Source organism: Podarcis gaigeae (assembly GCF_964106915.1).
Source record: "Podarcis gaigeae genome assembly, chromosome: 8".
NCBI lineage: Eukaryota > Metazoa > Chordata > Lepidosauria > Squamata > Lacertidae > Podarcis > Podarcis gaigeae.
Window position 1 is genome coordinate 87,526,991 of NC_139684.1, and position 20,046 is coordinate 87,547,036.

Below are 20,046 nucleotides of genomic sequence, written 5' to 3' on the forward strand. Positions count from 1 at the left end.
GTTGGAAGATTTGGGACTGATAAAAGGAAGGACTTCTTCACACGGCACAGAGTTAGCCTGTGGAACTCCCTCCCACATGAGGCAGGCATGGCTTTAAAATCGAGGAGGAGAGGGCTGTCGGTGGCTACTAGCCAAAATGGGTGTGTTGTTGCACTCCTGCCCTGCCTGGGGATTTCCCCAAAGGCACCTGATTTTCACTGAGCTTCAGGCCAGAAGCTGGGTTAAGGCAGGAGTGAGGGATATCTGTGGCTTTTCCAGGTAGCATTGGACTACAACTCCCATAATCCCCGGCAGCCAGTTGTGGCAGAGGAGTACGGCTTTCCTCATCCCTCCCAACGTATTTATTTATCACCAGTTTATCCTCCAAGATGATCAGGGTGATTTGGCATCGCTCCTTTGCCCCCTTTATCCCTCGCAACAACAGCCCTGTGAGGCGGGTGTGGCTGAAAGAGAATGTGATTAGCCAGCCAATGAACTTAATTGTAGAATTTGTTGTTGTTTAGTCATTTAGTCGTGACCCACTCTTTGTGGCCCCCTGGACCGGAGCACGCCAGGCACTCCTGTCTTCCACTGCCTCCCGCAGTTTGGTCAAACTCATGCTGGCAGCTTCGAGAACACTGTCCCACCCTCTCATCCTCTGTCATCCCCTTCTCCTTGTGTCCTCCATCTTTCCCAACATCAGGGTCTTTCCCAAGGAGTCTTCTCTTCTCCTGAGGTGGCCAAAGTCTTGGAGCCTCAGCTTCAGGATCTGTCCTTCCAGTGAGCACTCAGGGCTGATTTCCTTCAGAATGGAGAGGTTGGATCTTCTTGCAGTCCATGGGACTCTCAAGAGTCTCCTCCAGCACCAGAATTCAAAAGCATCAATTCTTCGGCGATCAGCCTTCCTTGTGGTCCAGCTCTCACTTCCATACATCACTACTGGGAAAACCATAGCTTGAACTATACGAACCTTTGTTGGCAAGGTGATGTCTCTACTTCTCAAGATGCTGTCTAGGCCTGTCATTGCCCTTCTCCCAAGAAGCAGGCGTCTTTTAATTTCGTGGCTGCTGTCACCATCTGCAGTGATCATGGAGCCCAAGAAAGTAAAATCTCTCACTGCCTCCATTTCTTCCCCTTCTATTTGCCAGGAGGTGATGGGCCCAGTGGCCATGATCTTCGTTTTTTTGATGTTGAGCTTCAGACCATATTTTGCGCTCTCTCCTTTCACCCTCAATAAAAGGTTCTTTAATTCCTCCTCACTTTCTGCCATCCAGGTTGTGTCATCTGCATATCTGAGGTTGTTGATATTTCTTCCGGCGATCTTAATTCCGGCTAGGGATTCATCCAGCCCAGCCTTTCGCATGATGAATTCTGCATATAAGTTAAATAAGCAGGGAGACAATATACAACCTTGTCGTACTCCTTTCCCAATTTTTAATTGTAGAACAGGTGGCTTAAAATGTGGGCCGCCTTTCTCAAAGTCCCCAAACCTATTTCACAAGTCTCCATATCTTATCTTTGGTCAGGCGTTTGTTGGTTCCCATTGCCCCATTGGGTATATATACGTATTTAGCTGACTCTCGGACATCTTGCCACTCCTGCCCTGTTGCATCTTGCCTTGAGCAGGCAGCCGTTCAACAGGGGCAGCTGTCCGTGGCAAAGTGAGCTGCACCTGTTGGATTTCTGCCTGGCTCTCGGTGCTGTTAAAGCAGGAGAGCTGGAGGGAGCAGGGGAGGCTGGAGACAAGAGGAAGAAGGCCAGAGGCTCCAGGGGCAAAAACGTGCTTGTGCCCCCCTCCCCACCACTGGCCCCTGAGGACCCATATAAGGCCGGACCTCTGGGGAATCCAAGCAGAAGGGGCTGCGGAAACTCTTCTCTCTGCCAACAGTACATTTCTCCTGCCTGTTGTTTGGGGCTTCTGTGACTTGATGCTTTGCAGAACTTTCCATCCACACCGATGGAGGCCATGTGTCAGGTCTCGCTGTGTTTGTGACAGGCCTCCCAAGGCATGCTTCTGAATTCCATAGGAAAAAAATCACAGCATCTCAGCTGGGGTTGCCAACTTTTTTTCTTGCTCCTGCTCCTCTGCCTTTAACACCAGCCATGCACATCAATTGCGAGTGGTTTTTTTTAAAGGGGAAGTTAAAATTTTCCGGCAAAGAGATGCTTCTTCAATAGACAGGGGAGAGCATCACTTGCTTTTTTTTGGCATGCTAGGATGCAGAGGAGCAAGACCAGTTTTCTAATAAAAAAAGTGGCAACCCTGATGGCTGTTGGGTCAAAAAGTTGGAGTCCACAAACTGAGAGCAATTTCTTAAGGAATGTGCCCTTTTCTGAGCCCCCCCCCCTCCAGTTAGGGAACCCATTTCTGAGTGATATTAGGCAGTCCTCATCTCTGGTGTCTGTGAAATGGGCCTTAAGAACTCATTTATGTATTTGGGAGGCAGTTTTGTCAGAAAAGCAATACAGAAAGCTTTTAAATAAATAAACGTTGCAGTATAACATTGCAGTCCTCAGACTGTCAACTTCTCTCTTTTAAAACTGAGCACAGAGAAGAATAGGGTTCTGTTCATATTTGCATAATTGAGACATGCAATTTGCTTAATGCCTTCAGAACAGATCCTTCCTCTTCCTTGGGTAATGTTTTTTCAAATGGGAATGGGGGGTGGGGAGGTTTCTACCTCCTTTTTACCAGCTACTATGCTAAATTTGACTGTATTGAAAGAAGTTCGGGGCTGGGATATTTTGTGTGTGTGTGTGTGTGTGTGTTTGTAAATACTTTTTATTTCATTTTACGATGAGTATATATAACAGAACAGCGGGTGTTGAAAATAAAAAGATGAAGAACAAAACTGGAAAATAAGCATGTGGGATGCGTACGCAAGGGTCAAAATAATGAAAATCTAAGTACAGTGGTACCTTGGTTCTCAAACTTTATCCGTTCAGGAAGTTCGTTCCAAAACCAAAACGTTCCAAAACCAAGGTGCGCTTTCCCATAGAAAGCAATGCAAAATGCATTAATCCGTTCCAGACTTTTAAAAACAACCCCCCAAACAGCAACTTAACATGAATTTTACTATCTAACGTGACCATTGATCCATAAAATGAAAGCAATAAACAATGTACTGCAGTTACACAATCAATTAAGCAGCAGCTGAACTGCGTTCCACACAGTCACAAAAATAAAAATGAAAGCTGCAATAATGAAAAATATATAGCAAAAACAGATGTCAGCGTAGCACTCAAAACAGAAGCGTAACACTCAGATCAGAAGCATAACACTCAAAACAGAGCATGTTCTGCTTCCGAAAAAAGTTCGCAAACCGGAACACTTACTTCCAGGTTTGCAGTGTTTGGGTTCCTAGTTGTTTTGAGTAGCAAGATGTTTGAGAACGAAGGTGCCACTGTAAAGAACGTTGATGTTATTTGGTAGATTGTGAAATAAATAAGGGAATTATCGAGTCAAGTTCCAGATGTTGCCGGGCCCGCGATGAGAGTTGTTTTGAAAATGACGATTCTGCTATATATGTAACCAAAGAATGCAGGTCATCCCTCTTGAAATCTCAAGTTATGTGTAATTTTCTCCATTGTATCTCAATTCCGGACTAAGTGCTACCCAGCGCCCAGTGTAAAATTCTGGGCTGTTTTTCCATTGAGCTGCAATTAGCATTCGAGTGACAAAGGAAGTAAAACGTGGTGGAGAACAATTAAGGATTTATTATGTTTTCTGAATGTATTGGAAAATTTATATAGAAAGGTTTATTGTTTTGTGTACATTCAATTGTAAGATAAAACATATGCGATGGGACTTGACAGGAAGTCAAAACTGAAGAAAAGGTTTTGTAAGATAAAAAAGGGGGGAAATACTTATTTTCATTATTTTCATTATTAATTTTTTTCTTTGTGTTTTGTATGGAATGTTTGGGAGGAAATAAGGCAGTAAATAACAAATAAACAAAATATTGATGCATGTAATTTTTATTTCTCAATTATATTTTGTGGTAGTATGGTTGTAATGTTTTTTGTAGCATAAAATCATTCAGTAAAAAATATTTTTTAAAAAGAGATGCAATTAGCTATCCTAGGTGCCAAGATCATATAGAAGCCTAGTTCTTTTGATGATGCATCTTACACTGGTACCCTCAAAGCGTGTGTGTGTGTCTGTGTTGCCCCACACTTTTCCTGGTGGGGGTCTTTGTGCCCTGGCCTAGCCTCACTCTCTCCTTCCTGTGTCCCCCACCTCCCTGAACCCAGTGAGTCCGTCGTCTGCACCACCCGAGCCACTGTGATGCTGTATGATGATGCCAACAAGAAATGGGTGCCAGCGGGGAGTGGCCCCCAGGCCTTCAGCCGCATCCAAATCTACCACAGCCCCGTCAACAACACGTTCAGGGTCGTGGGGAGAAAGATGCAGCCGGACCAACAGGTAAGGACCACAGCAAAGATGAGGGAGGGAAGAGGAGGTCTGCCCTTCCTGTAATGTTAGAGCAGACTTCCTCACCCTCGGTCATTCAGATGCTTTGAGACTACAATTCCCATCATCCCTGACCACTGGTCCTGCTAGCTAGGGATCATGGGAGTTGTAGGCCAAAAACACCTGAAGGGCTGAGGTTGAGGAAGCCTGTGTTAGAGCATCTCCAGTGTCGCCATAGCAACCCCCCTGGCTCTGGTACCCAAAAGGGCTCTTTCTCTTTATTTTTCCCTCTCCTAGGGTGCATGGGTCTGTGTCCGGGGCTCTCCCCTATTTATACTTGCGTAATTTCATAGAATTTATACCTGCCTCAAAGCTGTTTACAAAACTGTAAAATTACAGGCTAATAGATTAGAAGAAAATTAAATTCAGCAGTAAACTAAAAACCAGATGGACGCAGGTGTCAATGTTCCCAACCTCTCCAGGTACAAATAAATGTTTTTAGCGTGCACCGAAAAGGGTGCTGTGAAGTCGCCTGCCTGCTTTCAACAGGCAGGGAGTTCCAAAAGTGCCACACTAAAATATCGACTTCTTACAAACGTGGAATGGAGATTGTGGCTCTGACTTTCCCATCCTCTAATTTTGACCCGCTGAATGTCTTGCCGTTACAAAAGGAAGGAACCGAAGGAGCAGCAGAGCCTTGCTTGGCTCTCAGGTTGCGTCAAAGGGGTCAGGTCTTGGCACCGGAAAGGGGTTGGGTTTGGCGCCAGGGGAGGGTCCAAAATGCTTGTGCACTCTGCCTGGGGCTGATGGGTGTTGTAGGCAGCTGGAGGGCACCAAGTTGGCAAAATCCCTCTTGGCTCAGCTTTTTTTTACCCCCCCTCCCCTCTCCCAAAGGTGGTCATCAACAGCCCGATTGTGAAAGGGCTAAAATACAACCAGGCTACACCCAACTTTCACCAGTGGCGAGATGCCCGCCAAGTCTGGGGGCTCAACTTTGGCACCAAAGAGGACGCTAGCCAGTTTGCTGGTGGGATGATGGCTGCCCTGGAGGCTCTGGATTCAGGTGAGGGGGAGATGGAAGAATCAGGGCATCTCTCTGGGGGTGCTGGAAAGGTTTTCCATCTTACGGGGATTGTTGTTGTTGTTTAGTCGTTTAGTCGTGTCCGACTCTTCGTGGCCCCCTGGACCAGAGCACGCCAGGCACTCCTGTCTTCCACTGCCTCCCGCAGTTTGGTCAAACTCATGCTGGTCGCTTCAAGAACACTGTCCCACCATCTCTTCCTCCGTTGTCCCCTTCTCCTTGTGTCCTCCATCTTTCCCAACATCAGGGTCTTTTCCAGGGAGTCTTCTCTTCTCATGAGGTGGCCAAAGTCTTGGAGCCTCAGCTTCAGGATCTGTCCTTCCAGTGAGCACTCAGGGCTGATTTCCTTCAGAATGGATCGGTTGGATCTTCTTGCAGCTCATGGGACTCTCAAGAGTCTCATAGAATCATAGAATCATAGAGTTGGAAGAGACCACAAGGGCCATCGAGTCCAACCCCCTGCCAAGCAGGAAACACCATCAGAGCACTCCTGACATATGGTTGTCAAGCCTCTGCTTAAAGACCTCCAAAGAAGGAGACTCCACCACACTCCTTGGCAGCAAATTCCACTGTCAAACAGCTCTTACTGTCAGGAAGTTCTTCCTAATGTTTAGGTGGAATCTTCTTTCTTGTAGTTTGGATCCATTGCTCTGTGTCCGCTTCTCTGGAGCAGCAGAAAACAACCTTTCTCCCTCCTCTATGTGACATCCTTTTATATATTTGAACATGGCTATCATATCACCCCTTAACCTCCTCTTCTCCAGGCTAAACATGCCCAGCTCCCTTAGCCGTTCCTCCTAAGGCATCGTTTCCAGGCCTTTGACCATTTGGGTTGCCCTCCTCTGGACACGTTCCAGTTTGTCAGTGTTCTTATTGAACTGTGGTGCCCAGAACTGGACACAGTACTCCAGGTGAGGTCTGACCAGAGCAGAATACAGTGGCACTATTACTTCCCTTGATCTAGATGCTATACAGTGGTGCCCCGCAAGACGAACGCCTCGCAAAACGAAAAACTCGCAAGACGAAAGAGTTTTCCGTTTTTGAGTCGTTCCGCAAGACAAATTTCCCTATGGGACAGCGGAGAAGTCTCCGCTGTCCCGGGAAGGCAGGCGGGGGGGGGAGCAAAGACTTTTGCCCCCCGCCAGCCTTCAGAAGAGGTCCAGGACCTCTTTTAAATGCTGGCGGTGGGGAGCAAAGCCTTTCCCCCCCCTCCGAACTTCAGAAGAGGTCCAGGAAGGCCGGCGGGGCCGAAAGGCTTTGCTCCCCACCGCCAGCATTTTAAAAGCGGTCCTGGACCTCTTCTGAAGGCTGGCGGGGGGCAAAAGTCTTTGCTCCCCCCCCGCCTGCCTTCCCGGGACAGCGGAGACTTCTCCGCTCTCCCGGGCGATCTTAAAATGCTGGCGGGCGGCAGCGAAACCTTTGCTGCTGTCCGCCAGCATTTTAAAAGCCCCTGGGACAGCGGAGGCTTCGCTGCCGCCCACCAGCATTTTAAAATCGCCCCGGGACAGCAAAGCCCTCCTGTCCCCGGAGCTTGCGGGGCGGGAGGTGGGGAGAAGGGCTTTTCTTCCCACCGCCAGCCTTCAGAACAGCCTTCTGAAGGCTGGCGGTGGGGAAAAAAGCCCTTGTCTTCCCCCCCCCCCCCAGCCTTCAGAAGAGGTCCGGGGACAGACTGTCCCGGACCTGGTCTGAAGGCGGTTTCCATAGGAACCCATGAATTGATTTTTAATGCATTCCTATGGGAAACCGTGCTTCGCAAGACGAAAAACTCGCAAGACGAAAAAACTTGCGGAACGAATTAATTTCATCTTGCGAGGCCCCACCGTACTGCTATTGATGCAGCCCAGAATTGCATTGGCTTTTTTAGCTGCTGCGTCTCCTCCTGCACCACAATTCAAAAGCATCCATTCTTCGGCGATCAGCCTTCTTTGTGGTCCAGCTCTCACTTCCATACATCACTACTGGGAAAACCAGAGCTTGAACTATACGGACCTTTGTCGGCAAGGTGATATCTCTGCTTTTTAAGATGCTGTCTAGGTTTGTCATTGTCTTGCGGGGACACTCAGCCTTAAACTTGCAAAGGAGAAGGGCAGGACCCGCCCTGATCTGGTCTGCCATCTGGCTCTAAATCCTGATTTTTTTCACACCCCGCAGGGAACTCTGCAGCTCCACGGCCAATCCAGAACGGCCCCACGGCAGAAGAAATGGCAGAGCAGCAGAAAAGGTACTGCGGAACTCCCTGCTACTACATTGTTTTACTGCCCTGAGCAACGCCTTGCGGGGCCTCTGCCTACTCCAGTTTAGTACCAAGCTAGGTTCACAGGGACTGATGGGTGCCAGGTTGGCAGAGGCCGGCCCAGGCTGCGTCCTCGGTGCTTGTGCCCTCAAAAGAGGCACAGGCCTCAATTCCTTTAAGATCATAGGATGGTAGCGCTGGAGGGGAAAGGGTCATCTAGTCCAACCCCCTACAAAGAGGAGAGGGAGGGGGAGGATTTTGGGGGGAGCAGGCTAGGTCACTTTTAAGGTTTAATAGGTTATTGTATTTTAATATTCTGTTGGAAGCTGTCCAGAGTGGCGGGGTAATAATAATAATAATAATAATAATAATAATAATAATAATAATTACAATTACTTCATTGTTCACATCTCCTTTTGCACTTTGTTAAACAACTCCATGTTTTCAAGGAGTCCTTGCCTTTCCGACAAATCCCTGCGAATCTGAGGTTGCTGCTGTGCCCATTTTACAGAGGGAGCAAACTGAGGCTGCGAAGCAGCTGACCCCTGAGGGCCACCCGATTGAGTCTGTTGGCTGAGGTGGACACTGTAACCGAGCCCCTCTTCCCCAAATCCAGTGGGTCTCCCTCCCGCCAGCTTTTCCTTCCCTCGGCCCCCAGTGCGAATCGCGCCTCCTTATTTTGCTCCGATTCATTTTCGGCCAGAATGGAAAGTGCATGCAGAAACCTCAGTCCCCAATAGTGGCCTCTCTTGGGAGAGACCCTTGCCTCTGCAACCCTGGAGAGAGGCTGCCGACCCGTGCAGGCAATACTGGGGGTCCGAACCGGTACACAGGTCAGCAGACAATTGCTGCTAATTCCCCCAGCCCTCCTTCATGCCTCCATGCGCAGCAGAGGGCGTTCCCAGCTTAGCTGCTAATCGGCTTGAGGGGTCATCAGGTCACCCAGCTGCCCCACTCGCTGCCTCCATTCCGGCCGCCTGTTCCCAGCGTGCGCAGAGCACCCCGTTTCCTGGGGGGCTGCCCCCCACCTGCCCCAGCTCCTGGCCATGTGTGGCTTTGCAGTGTCCGGGATTTTGCCCGAGCCTCCGCAGAAGTGAGTGGCAGCGATTGGGGAGGGGGCTGAACACAGGGGAGGGGAGGGGACCCAGCCCAGGTGGGCCTCATCCTGCCCAGCCGCCTCTCCTGGGCCCTCGTACTGCAGGGGGGGCCTGATTTTCTCTTTTCTCCCCCCCCCCAACTCCAGGCAGCAGCAGCAGCAGCTGGAGAGGGAGCAACAGGAGCAGGCCGAGCGAGAACGGCGGGTGACAATCTCAGGTGGGACCCTGGGGTGGGGGGTGACGAGCAGCACCCAGTGGGTGACCCCAACCCTCCCTCCCTCCCTCTCCCAGGCGAGTGTGGGGTGCAAAACCCCTTTTTTTGTTTCAGGACCTTGGCTGGTAATGGCTCCGGGGAGAGATTTGGAAATATGCCTGGAGGGTTATGGGGTTTTTTGCAGGGTGGAGGGGGTGGTGCCCTCGACAAAGCCTTCCCCCCCCAACATAAGTGGGGTGACCTCGCTCCCAAAAGGGAAGTCCGTGGGTGGGAGGAGGCCGGCCGGCCTGCCTCTGAGCGCCTGAAGAATAAACAATTGGTTTAGGGTGGATTAACGCGCCCAGGCTGAGTATTTTGGGGGGGGGGGAGAATGGGATGGAGGGCGTTCTGCTAAATGGTCAAGCTCACATCTTCACCCATGCTTAAAGCAGTATGGCTCCCCTTTTAGCACATGTGGCTTTTCCCCACCCCCACCCAAGCATCCTGGGAACTGTAGTTTGTGGGGGGGTGCCAGAGTGGTTTTAACAGACACCCCCTCTTCCCAGGAATCTCTGGAAATTGTCACTGTGTGGGGAAGAGGGAGCTTTGGAGATTCTAGTTCTGGAGTGGAAGAGGGAGTTCTGGGAGGGGGAAGGGGGAGTTCTGGGAGTTGTAGTTCTGGGAGGGAGAGTTCTGGGAATTGTAGCTCTAGGAGGGGAAGGAGGAGTTCTGGGAGTTGTAGTTCTAGGAGGGGAAGAGGGAGTTCTGGGAGTTATAGTTCTGGGGGAGGAATTCTGGGAGTTGTAGTTCTGGGAGGGGAAAGGAGGAGTTCTGGGAATTGTAGTTCTAGGAGGGGAAGAGGGAGTTCTGGGAGTTGTAGTTCTAGGAGGGGAAGAGGGAGTTCTGAAAGTTGTAGCTCTAGGAGGGGAAGAGGGAGTTCTGGGAGTTATAGTTCTGGGGGAGGAATTCTGGGAGTTGTAGTTCTGGGAGGGGGAAGGAGGATTCTGAGAATTGTAGTTCTAGGAGGGGAAGAGGCAGTTCTGGGAATCATGGCTGTGGGAGGGGAAATAGCACCCTTAACAAACTACAACTCCCAGTATCCTTTGGGCGAAGCCAGGGTTGTTTAAAGAGGTATCGTAGTGCTTTAAATGTGACGTGCGGATGTGACCTAAGAAAATATCTTGGGCTGGGCACACAGGTGTTCCGTGCTGTTCCGTGATGAGATGCCTCCCTCTGCCCCTCTATGCGACCCCACATTCTGCAGAACTGTGTAGCATTGGAAAGGGACCCTAAGGGGTCATCCAGCTCAACCCCCTGCCTTGCTGGAGCCACAACCGAAACCTCTCTTCTTGCAGTGCCTGCAGGGACCCCTTCGGGAGGAGGACCCCCGCCCCCACCAGGACCCCCGCCTGCCCCGCCATGCCCGCCCCCGGGCCCACCGCCAGGAGCACCAGCGGGGCCACCCCCACCTCCGGGGCCTCCGCCGCCGCCCGGCCCCCCGCCTGGCCCCCCTGGCCCTCCACCTCCGGGAGGGGGGCCGCCCCCTGCGCCGCCCCTCCCACCTCCCCAGGGCCCGGCAGGAGGGGGCGGCCCGCCCTCCGGCTTGGCTGCTGCCCTCGCAGGGGCAAAGCTCAAGAAAGTGGGCAAGGTGAGTACAGACAACTCCGCAGGTGGCGGGAATTGTAGTTCAGGCGCCCGGTTTTCCCCAAGGCTGTAGATGGGAGTTGTAGTTGGGCACCTTCGCCTTAACCCTTAACCCTGTTCTTCTTCCGCAGGAGGAGACGCCAAAGGCCACGGCTGGCGCGGCGCCCCCGCCGAGTGGAGGGGGAGGCGGGGGGCTCATGGAGGAAATGAGCGCCATGTTGGCGCGGCGGTGAGTGCGGAGGAAGCTCACTGGGTGGGTGGGTGGGTGGGAGTGAGGGGGCCTGGCTCAGTAGCGCAGAGTACCAGTCTTCCTATTTAAATCCAAGACTCTTGAGGACTAGGATCTTAGCTCTCGATTTGTCAAGGAAAAGATCCTGGCTCTGTGGTGCATCATGCAAAAGGGCCCAGGATCAGACCCTGGCAGCAGTTCCAGGTAGGGCTGAGGACCCAGGCGAGACGGAGCCCCTTTCTGGGCTCAGGCAAGGCCTGTTTTTCTCCCAATAGTGTAGGAGAAGGTTGCCAAATTCCTGATTTCTCTTCGTCTTGTGCCCTGCTTGGAACAGGGTGCCCCACAAGTGTAGTAATTTCATAAGCAAGAATGCGTTTGGCTGAAAAGCGCACAGAGAAGGCGTCTGCCTGGTGTCAAGTGGCAGAGAGTTCCAGAGTCTAGCCGCTGCACTAAAAGCTGGATTTATTACGAATGCAGAAGGGGTGTTCTGTGACAACCCGTTTCTCTCTCTCCCCCCCCCCCCCAATCCCATCTCCCCAGGAGGAAAGTTGCGGATCAGGGTGAGAAACCCATTCCAAAGAAAGATGAAGGTCCCGTAAGTACCCGGCTCCCCTTCCCTGCCATAGGGTCCAGTTTGAGAACCAGAAGTTTAGAAATATGGGTTTCATTCATTCCCCCTCCCCTTGCAAAATTCATTCATTTATTATTGCAAAGCAGTTTTCCCAACGCTGGACTGAAAAGAAAAACACACCTCGAATTGATGTATGAAAGACAAATAAAATCAAGGGAAATCCCACCAAATACGGAACAGATTAAAAAAAATTACCTTTCTAAGTGTCTGCACAGGCTTGTCTGAACAAGGATGTTTTCAGCTGGTGCCAAAATAAGGCGCCTGCTCCATCTCATGAGGCAGGGAGTTCCAAAGGCCAAACAACCGAGTTCTTGCAAATGCAGGAAAGGGTCATTATTGGCACCTGTGTAGTAGGGCCAGTTTATATGGCACCTTTTCCTGCAAGGTGGCAAACATTGCCCTCCCCGTCCCCAGTTCATTTCGTACAACAACAACAACAACAACAACCCTAGGAGGCGGGTTGGGCTGAGAGGCATTGACTAGCGTCCCTCTCTGGTTTTTGCTTTGCAGAGCAGGAGGGTCCCCCTGGGGCAGTGGCGTAGCGTGGGTTGTCAGCACCCGGGGCAAGGCAAGTAATTTGCGCCCCTAACCCCTAACCTGCTGCCGCTGCCAGCTTCTTCTTGCTGCTGCCTGGGCTGGGGTATTTACGGTAAGGTAGCCACGGCGGCGGCGGCGGGTCCGTGTCAGGTGATCTGAGGCGAGTTGCCGCTGGCGCTGCCGCCCAAAGACGCCGCTTGCCCGGAGGAGGAGGAGGGCAGAGAGGCGAGGAAAATGCAACATGGCCCAGCAGCAGCAGTGGCAGGGCTGTGAGGAGGGGCTGCTTGGCGCGTCCTCCGCGGCGAGTGCTGAGAGCCGCTGCCTGCCGGATGCCTTCAGCCCGGACACGTGCACAGCTCGCCGGTTCCGCGAGACATGGGGCTCTACTACAGCCTGCGCCCGAGGCTCTTCGGCGACTCCGGAGGCGGCGAGCGCGCCCCCCCCCCAGATATTGCGCCCGGTGCGGCCAGCCCCCCTGCACCCCCCACGCTACGCCACTGCCCTGGGGGTGGGACTGAGGCTGGTGGCTTCTCATGTCTCATTTGCCATTTCTGTTTCTTTCCCCACAGCAAAATGACACGGACGCTGGTGCCAAGACCGCAGGTAGGCAAAGTGGCCCAGAAGGCGGGTGATAGAGTGGGCACAAGACCCTCCAGCCAGTGAAAGACCCACCTTGTAGCTTGCCATGGCTACTGGGCATGGTGACGATGCCCAAATCCTGCTTGCGGCTTTCCCTTTGAGGAGGACACTGGAGTAGATTTATTACGTGTGGGTTAAACCACAGAGCCTAGGGCTTGCCGGTCAGAAGGTCGGCGGTTTGAATCCCCGCGACGGGGTGAGCTCCCATTGCTCGGTCCCTGCTCCTGCCAACGTAGCAGTTCAAAAGCACAAAGTGCAAGTAGATAAATAGGTACCACTCTGGCGGGAAGGTAAACGGCGTTTCCATGCGCTACTCCGGTTCGCCAGAAGCAGCTTAGTCCTGCTGGCCACATGACCCGGAAGCTGTACGCCGGCTCCCTCGGCCAATAAAGCGAGATGAGCGCCGCAAGCCCAGAGTCGGCCACGACTGGACCTAATGGTCAGAGGTCCCTTTAGCTTTTATCGGTGCTGGAACCAGCCAGATGTGCAGGATATGAATAGTTAAAATGATCATTATGAATCCAGAAGCTGGGCTTTACTTATGGAGCTTCCAGGTCCAGGAGCAGTCTATCTGGACTCCTGCGTTCTCGGGGGCCATTGGGCCGCTGTGAGAACAGGGCGCTGGACTCGATGGGCCCCCCTTGGCCTGATCCAGCAGCCGGTCTCTTTGGAGATACGCGAGGGCCGTTCGCTCTAGAGTTCCCAGGCGCCTGGGGAACAGGAAGTCAGGAGTGTCCAGGGGGTCTGCGCCTCTGCCGTCCACAGCCCCCTACCCATCCTCTCCCTCCTTGCTTTGTCCTAGATTCCTTCCGCAGGCCTTGGGAGAAGACCAGCACGACGCTACCCAGGTAAGTGACACCTGTCCGTCATGGTCATTTTGAATTTCTCTGAAATCACCCCACCCTTTTTCCTGGCACCAAGTTTCCACGAAGCCAGTGGAATTGGTGTGTATGTGTTTTATTTGTGTGCCGTGTTTCTCTCCCTCCTTGACCCACAAAGTGGGGAGCAGGCGGTGGGGGGGTGGCTATTTTGCTTGCCCCCACCCAAGCTGTGTCTCAGTCTTTCTCTTCTCTGCCCCCCCCCCCAACGCTCAGGACAACTGTGACCCAGAGAAGCACCACGCCCTCCGCTGCAGCCCGTCCACAGTTCGGCCAGTCTAGGTATCAGGCAGGGAGGGAATAATAATAATAATAATAATAATAATAATAATAATAATAATAAATTTATTTATACCCCACTCAAACATTGAATTGTAAAAGCAGCATAAAATACAGTATAAAAACATAAATAACAATAAAATTCGAAAATCAATTAGATAATCTTCAGGGCTAGCTGGCTGAATTGGTCCTACTTGGGCCAGCGAGGAGGTCAGGGGAGAATTAGCTGTGGGGTCTCAGAGCGGGTGATCTTCATAAAAGGGAAGGGGGAGGGAAGGGAAATAAAAGAAGAGGCTGAATTCAAATTAAAGGCCAGGTGGAATAGCTGTGTCTTACAGGCCGGATGGAAGGAGGTTAAATCCTGAAGGGCCCTGGTCTCATGGGACAGAGCATTCCACCAGGTGGGAGCCACTACTGAGAAGGCCCTGGCCCTGGTGGAGGATCGACTTATATCTGCTAAGTACCCCCATAGAAGGGCACCCCAGGGCTCATCAAACCCAACCTGCTGCGATATAGGAATCACGGCCAACTTCAAATGTACCTGGAGCCTTCCCTGAGCAGAGGGTGCCCGCTTAGCTCTCGCTGCTGGGTTTCTTTTAAGACTGGGCTGGGTGGAGAGGTATCTGTGCCCCCACCAGGCGCTGCCGAACTACAACTCCCATCCTTCTCCATGGCCTGGGCTGATGGGAGTTGGCACCCAAGCGCAGCTTTCTGAGCTGATTCAGGGATTCTGCAGCATCTCAGAAAAGCCCGGGGGGGGGGGGGCCTTTCTGTTGCCAACGAAAAAGAGAACATTTTCTGCAGAAGGAAAGCTTGCAAGGCAGGGAGAGAGGCAAGCCTGCCCCACACTGTTCCCCCCCCATAGGCAAATACTTCTTGTATGAGGGCTGTGCAAGCTGCCTCCCACCCAGCCCTGTTCCCGAGCAGTGTGGTACAGTGGTTAGAGCGTCAGACTGGCACCGAGAAGAGACCTGGATTCGAATCCCCCACTCAGCCACAAAGCTCACTGTCGCTGCATCTCTCTGTTGCTGTTTGTGGGGGAGAATTAAATGAGGGAGGGGGAGAACCTGGAGCGCCACTTTGGAAATAAAAGTGGGATAGAAACACAATAAAATAATCGCAATATGATTATCAGTTATTGGCTTCGTTATTGGTGCTCCCTCGGGGCCAAACGAGATTGGCTGTTGGTTTTTGCAACCTGGTTTTTGTTAACGAAATAGCAGCCCCAGGGAGGGAGGGGCTTTTCCTGTAGGGGAAAACCCCCCTTCCGAAGCAGCTGTTTGCATTCATGGAAAACTCGATGGCAGCTGCCTGTTTGGCGGGTCTGATGCGGCAAAGCTTAGCCTGCCCCCCCCCTGAAATATTTCCTTTACTTTCTCGCCAACCCCAGGATGAAATCCGCCGGAGCAATCACCGGTTCGGAACCTGCTGGTGGCGGCGGTGGAGGAGATGAGTCGGAGCTGGAACGGGTGAAACAGGTAAGCCTGCCTTTTTGGGTCCAAGCTAATGGCACCTAGAACCAGAGAAGGGGACACCCAGGAGTCATCTAGTCCAACCCACAAATACAAGATGGGTGACACCTGGCTTGAGAGCAGTACATGTGAAAAGGATCTAGGAGTCTTGGTTGACCACAAACTTGACATGAGCCAACAGTGTGACGCGGCAGCTAAAAAAGCCAATGCAATTCTGGGCTGCATCAAGAGGAGTATAGCATCTAGATGAAGGGAAGTAATAGTGCCACTGTATTCTGCTCTGGTCAGACCTCACCTGGAGTACTGTGTCCAGTTCTGGGCACCACAGTTCAAGAAGGACACTGACAAACTGGAACGTGTCCAGAGGAGGGCAACCAAAATGGTCAAAGGCCTGGAAACGATGCCTCATGAGGAACGGCTAAGGGAGCTGGGCATGTTTAGCCTGGAGAAGAGGAGGTTAAGGGGTGATATGATAGCCATGTTCAAATATATAAAAGGATGTCACATAGAGGAGGGCGAAAGGTTGTTTTCTGCTGCTCCAGAGAAGCGGACACGGAGCAATGGATCCAAACTACAAGAAAGAAGATTCCACCTAAACATGAGGAAGAACTTCCTGACAGTAAGAGCTGTTCCACAGTGGAATTTGCTGCCAAGGAGTGTGGTGGAGTCTCCTTCTTTGGAGGTCTTTAAGCAGAGGCTTGACAACCATATGTCAGGAGTGCTCTGATGGTGTTTCCTGCTTGGCAGGGGGTTGGACTCGATGGCCCTTGGGGTCTCTTCCAACTCTATGATTCTATGATTCTAACCCCCTGCAATGCAGGAATCTCAGCTAATGATTATTATTTCATTTTAGTTTATTTTAGTCTCTCGCTCTTTTTTCCCAAGTAACATTTTTTTACAGATCAGCTAATGAGCAGCTAATGATTATTTCAAAGATACTCCTTTTTTGGCTGGTTGGGGGGTTCTGTTCTGTTCTTTCCCTGGTGCCAGAGTTGTTGGCGGGGGGGGGGGGGTCCAGTCTTCTCCCTCTTCCCTCTGGGCCCTAAATGCATGTCTTTCCAACCCCCACCCTAGGAACTCTTGCAGGAGGTCCGGCGGGAATTACAGAAAATGAAAGAGGAAATCATACAGGGTAAGTTATGAAGGCTTTTGGTTGTTGGTTTTTAATAAGTGGTATATAAGTTTTACAAAATAAATTATATATATTTTTCACTCCATATTTTTCACTCCATAAGACCGTATTTTTCACTCCATAAGACGCCCTTTCCCCCCTTAAAAAGTAAGGGGAAATGTCTGTGCTTCTTATGGAGTGGATGTGTGGTCCCTGGAGACAAATTGCCCACAGGCGAAAAGCAGATCATGCTTTTTTTTTAAAAAAAAAAAAGAGGGAAGGGACTGTTGAAACAAAGCCGCTGATGGGCAAGCCATCGGGAGCGAGATAAGGGATGCTAGAGATAAAGGAGGCTGCCTGGGAGGGGGGAGGTAAAGACAGCAAACTTGCAAAGGGGGGAAACAGGAAGACAAAAGCAAAAAGGAGAGAAATTAAAAGAAAAGGAGGAGCAAAAAACTGCTCCAACTAAGGAAAAGACACTAGGTAAAGGTAAAGGGACCCCTAACCATTAGGTCCAGTCGTGACCGTCTCTGGGGTTGCGGTGCTCATCTCGTTTTACTGGCCGAGGGAGCCGGCATACAGCTTCCGGGTCATGTGGCCAGCATGACTAAGTCACTTCTGGCGAACCAGAGCAGCGCACGGAAACGCCGTTTACCTTCTCGCCAGAGCGGTACCTATTTATCTACTTGCACTTTGAGGTGCTTTCAAACTGCTAGGTTGGCAGGAGCAGGGACCGAGCAACGGGAGCTCACCCCGTCACAGGGATTCGAACCACCAACCTTCTGATCGGGAAGTCCTAGGCTCTGTGGTTTAACCCACAGTACCACCCACGTCCCAAGGAAAAGACACTACAGTAACGCAAACAAGAGGGAAGGGAGTGTTGAAAGGAAGCAGCAGATTGGCAAGCGATCGGAACAGAGATAAGGGACACTAGAGATAAAGGAGGCTGCCTGGGATGGGGGAGGTAAAAGCCCATGGATCCTTAGGAGTGAAAAATACAGTATATAACCTGCAGCTTTCTTCCCCAACCTGGGGCTGTCCAACTGTGTTGGATTACAACTCCCATGAGCCAGTGAGTCTTATCGACTGTGCCATCAGGGGCTGATGGGAGTTGTAGTCTGAAGCAGCTATGCAAAGGAAAAGCCTGGCTTTTCTAGACAGCGCTGGAATATTTTGGATCACTGAAAGGTCCCGGCTTCATATTTTCGTTTTCTCTCTCTCTTGCCGCAGCATTTGTGACAGAGCTAAGGAAGCGGGGGTCTCCTTAGTGCAACCCCTCTCAAGAAAGAAAGAAACCCCCCCCCCCAACTTGCCGGTGCCTCCTGGAGCCAGCAGTTCAATCCTCCGAAACGTGCAGGAAAGAATAAAAGCGGAAGAAGATAAAAAGAACGAACTTGATCACCCCTTTTCTCCCCACTCCCAAACACACCAGATGAGCTCCACACAAAACACACACACACACCTTTTCCCGTCGGCTCCCATGCCCCCGCTGTGCAATTTCCGGGGAGGGGGGAAAGGAGAATCTGTGGCAGCCCCCCACCCCAGGAAGGGCAGGACCCCCACCTGTGCCTTACCCAGAGCAATAGCAGCACCCCTCCTTCGTCCTCTGCTTCCTCCCCGCCCGCCCCCCCCAGCCACAACGAGGGGCTTGTTCCCGCGGGAGGTGTGCAAGGGGGGGGGGCGTTTCCCTGGCGGAACTGGCTCCTTCCCCCTCCCCTCCCGCCACCACTTAACACTGTGCCATTCCCAGAGAGGGCTAGACTCTCCATCACCCGCAAATCACCTTTTTTCACGCTTGGACCAGAGACGCCTGTGTCTGTTTTTTCTTTCTCTCCTCCGCCCCCCCCAATAAAACCATGGCATGGGAAGGGGAGTGCAGGCAGCCCAGCCAGGGACCCTTAGATGTTTTTTTGGGGGGGCAGGCAGTAGCACGAGAAACACCTGTTTTTCCTGGGCTTCAGGGAATCGCATCAGCTTAACCAAACTGGAGAAGTTTCCTTTCCTTTGAAGGTAGAGGTCAGCAACTGGGTTGCCCCAAAGGCCAAACCTGCCCTGACTTTTCTGAGCTTCCTTCCTCACCTAAACCAGCAACATTTCCCTTTTTAGCTAAGGCAGCAGGTTTCTCGGACCCTTCCTTCTTCCAGACGCGACGCCAGGGGTTGGGTTTGCGATAAGGGGACCAAGGAACGGAACAAAGGTGGCCTGAACCTTCTCTGTAGTTTGGGGGCGCAGTTATATATTTTCCCCAGCGGAAGGGTCACAAACCACAGCGTTCCCGCTGCTGGTAAGTTGACCCGGGCCAAATTCCGGGTCAACCACAACCTTTTTATTTTTAAAAGGGCACCCTTACTTGCAATGCACGGGGCCCCCCCTCGCTAGTCATGCATGCCCATCCCTGGAAGATGGACCACTTTGCTGAAAAGGACAGCTTCCACGGCCCCCTCCCCAAATAATAATAATAATTACTACCCCACTTCTAGTACCTTTTCTCATTTCACATGCTCTCTCTTGCTGGGCTCATTCTGAAAAAAATATATATTTTACTCAACCCCACCCACTCACCCATCTCTCTGCTCTCACCTCTCTGGGTAATGATTTGTTTTTATTTTTAATAATAATAAAAAAAAGAGGATTTCGCTCCCCTCTGCCTCTTGCCGAGGGGAAAGCAAGTCAGGGTTCTTGGCTTTTCTACTGAGCTGTAATTTTTTGACTTTTGTTATTTTTTTGTCTAGCTGGATGGAATATTATATTTTGATTTTTTTAATTATTATTATTATTATGATGACTGAACTGCCGGGTATTTCTGCCCACCCTCTGGCCTCACCGCACATGTTCACCTGCAAATCGGCACTAGGGTCTAGGGCACATGCACCAAACTTCTCTAGGAATAAATCTTTTCCTTTTTTGTAAAATTGCAAAAAAAAGCGGGCCTCTGCGTGGTTTTTTCCTCTCTTACTGGTGGCACTCTCACTGGGCTCAGAGAACTGTATGTGGGATAGCGGAAAGGAAAACCCCCTTCCTGGTGTTTGTTTGCAAATGGATAAGAAATGGGAGGTACTGTATTTTTCGCTCTATAAGACACACTTGCCCCCTCCTAAAAAGTAAGGGGAAATGTGTGTGCGTCTTATGGAGCGAATGCAGGCTGCGCAGCTATCCCAGAAGCCAGAACAGTGAGAGGGATTGCTGCTTTCGCTGCACAGCGATCCCTCTTGCTCTTCTGGCTTCTGAGATTCAGAATATTTTTTTTTCTTGTTTTCCTCCTCCAAAAACTAGGTGCGTCTTTTGGTCTGGTGCCTCTTATAGAGTGAAAAATACGGTAGTTGATGAGGATTACGGCAGCCTTTCTCAACCTGTGGGGTCTCCAGATGTTGTCGAACTACAACTCCCATCAACCCTAGCTAGCAAGGCCAGAGCTCAGGGATGATGGGAGTTGTAGTCCAACAACATTTGGGGACCTGCAAATGTTGAGAACCGCTGGATTACTTGGTCTCATCCTTTGAATACTTTGAAGTCTGAAGCTATGAATTGGCATTTCGAATCCTAGGCACAGGTGTTAGGAGTGACGCAGCATCAGAAAAAAACCCAATGCTATTATTCCAGGCTGCATCAACACAAGTCTAGTGTCCCGA

General features: G+C 51.2%; 1 protein-coding gene across 4 annotated transcripts in view; it reads left to right on the top strand.

The window, feature by feature from the left end:
* VASP (vasodilator stimulated phosphoprotein) overlaps window positions 1-19,057 on the top strand; it is a 44,124-nt gene extending 25,067 nt beyond the window's left edge. For 3 of the 4 annotated variants that reach the window (XM_083753945.1, XM_083753944.1, XM_083753942.1), the window contains 13 exons: window positions 4,234-4,405; window positions 5,288-5,456; window positions 7,626-7,695; window positions 8,951-9,021; window positions 10,353-10,645; window positions 10,773-10,870; window positions 11,411-11,465; window positions 12,608-12,641; window positions 13,480-13,525; window positions 13,772-13,837; window positions 15,225-15,312; window positions 16,381-16,438; window positions 17,648-19,057. In XM_083753945.1, the coding sequence (XP_083610071.1) occupies window positions 4,234-4,405; window positions 5,288-5,456; window positions 7,626-7,695; window positions 8,951-9,021; window positions 10,353-10,645; window positions 10,773-10,870; window positions 11,411-11,465; window positions 12,608-12,641; window positions 13,480-13,525; window positions 13,772-13,837; window positions 15,225-15,312; window positions 16,381-16,438; window positions 17,648-17,685 (1,258 nt within the window). In that variant the 3' untranslated portion in view covers window positions 17,686-19,057. The remainder of the gene's footprint in view (window positions 1-4,233; window positions 4,406-5,287; window positions 5,457-7,625; window positions 7,696-8,950; window positions 9,022-10,352; window positions 10,646-10,772; window positions 10,871-11,410; window positions 11,466-12,607; window positions 12,642-13,479; window positions 13,526-13,771; window positions 13,838-15,224; window positions 15,313-16,380; window positions 16,439-17,647) is intronic. The other variant, XM_083753943.1, reaches the window with a different exon arrangement.
* The last annotated feature ends 989 nt before the right edge of the window (window positions 19,058-20,046 follow it).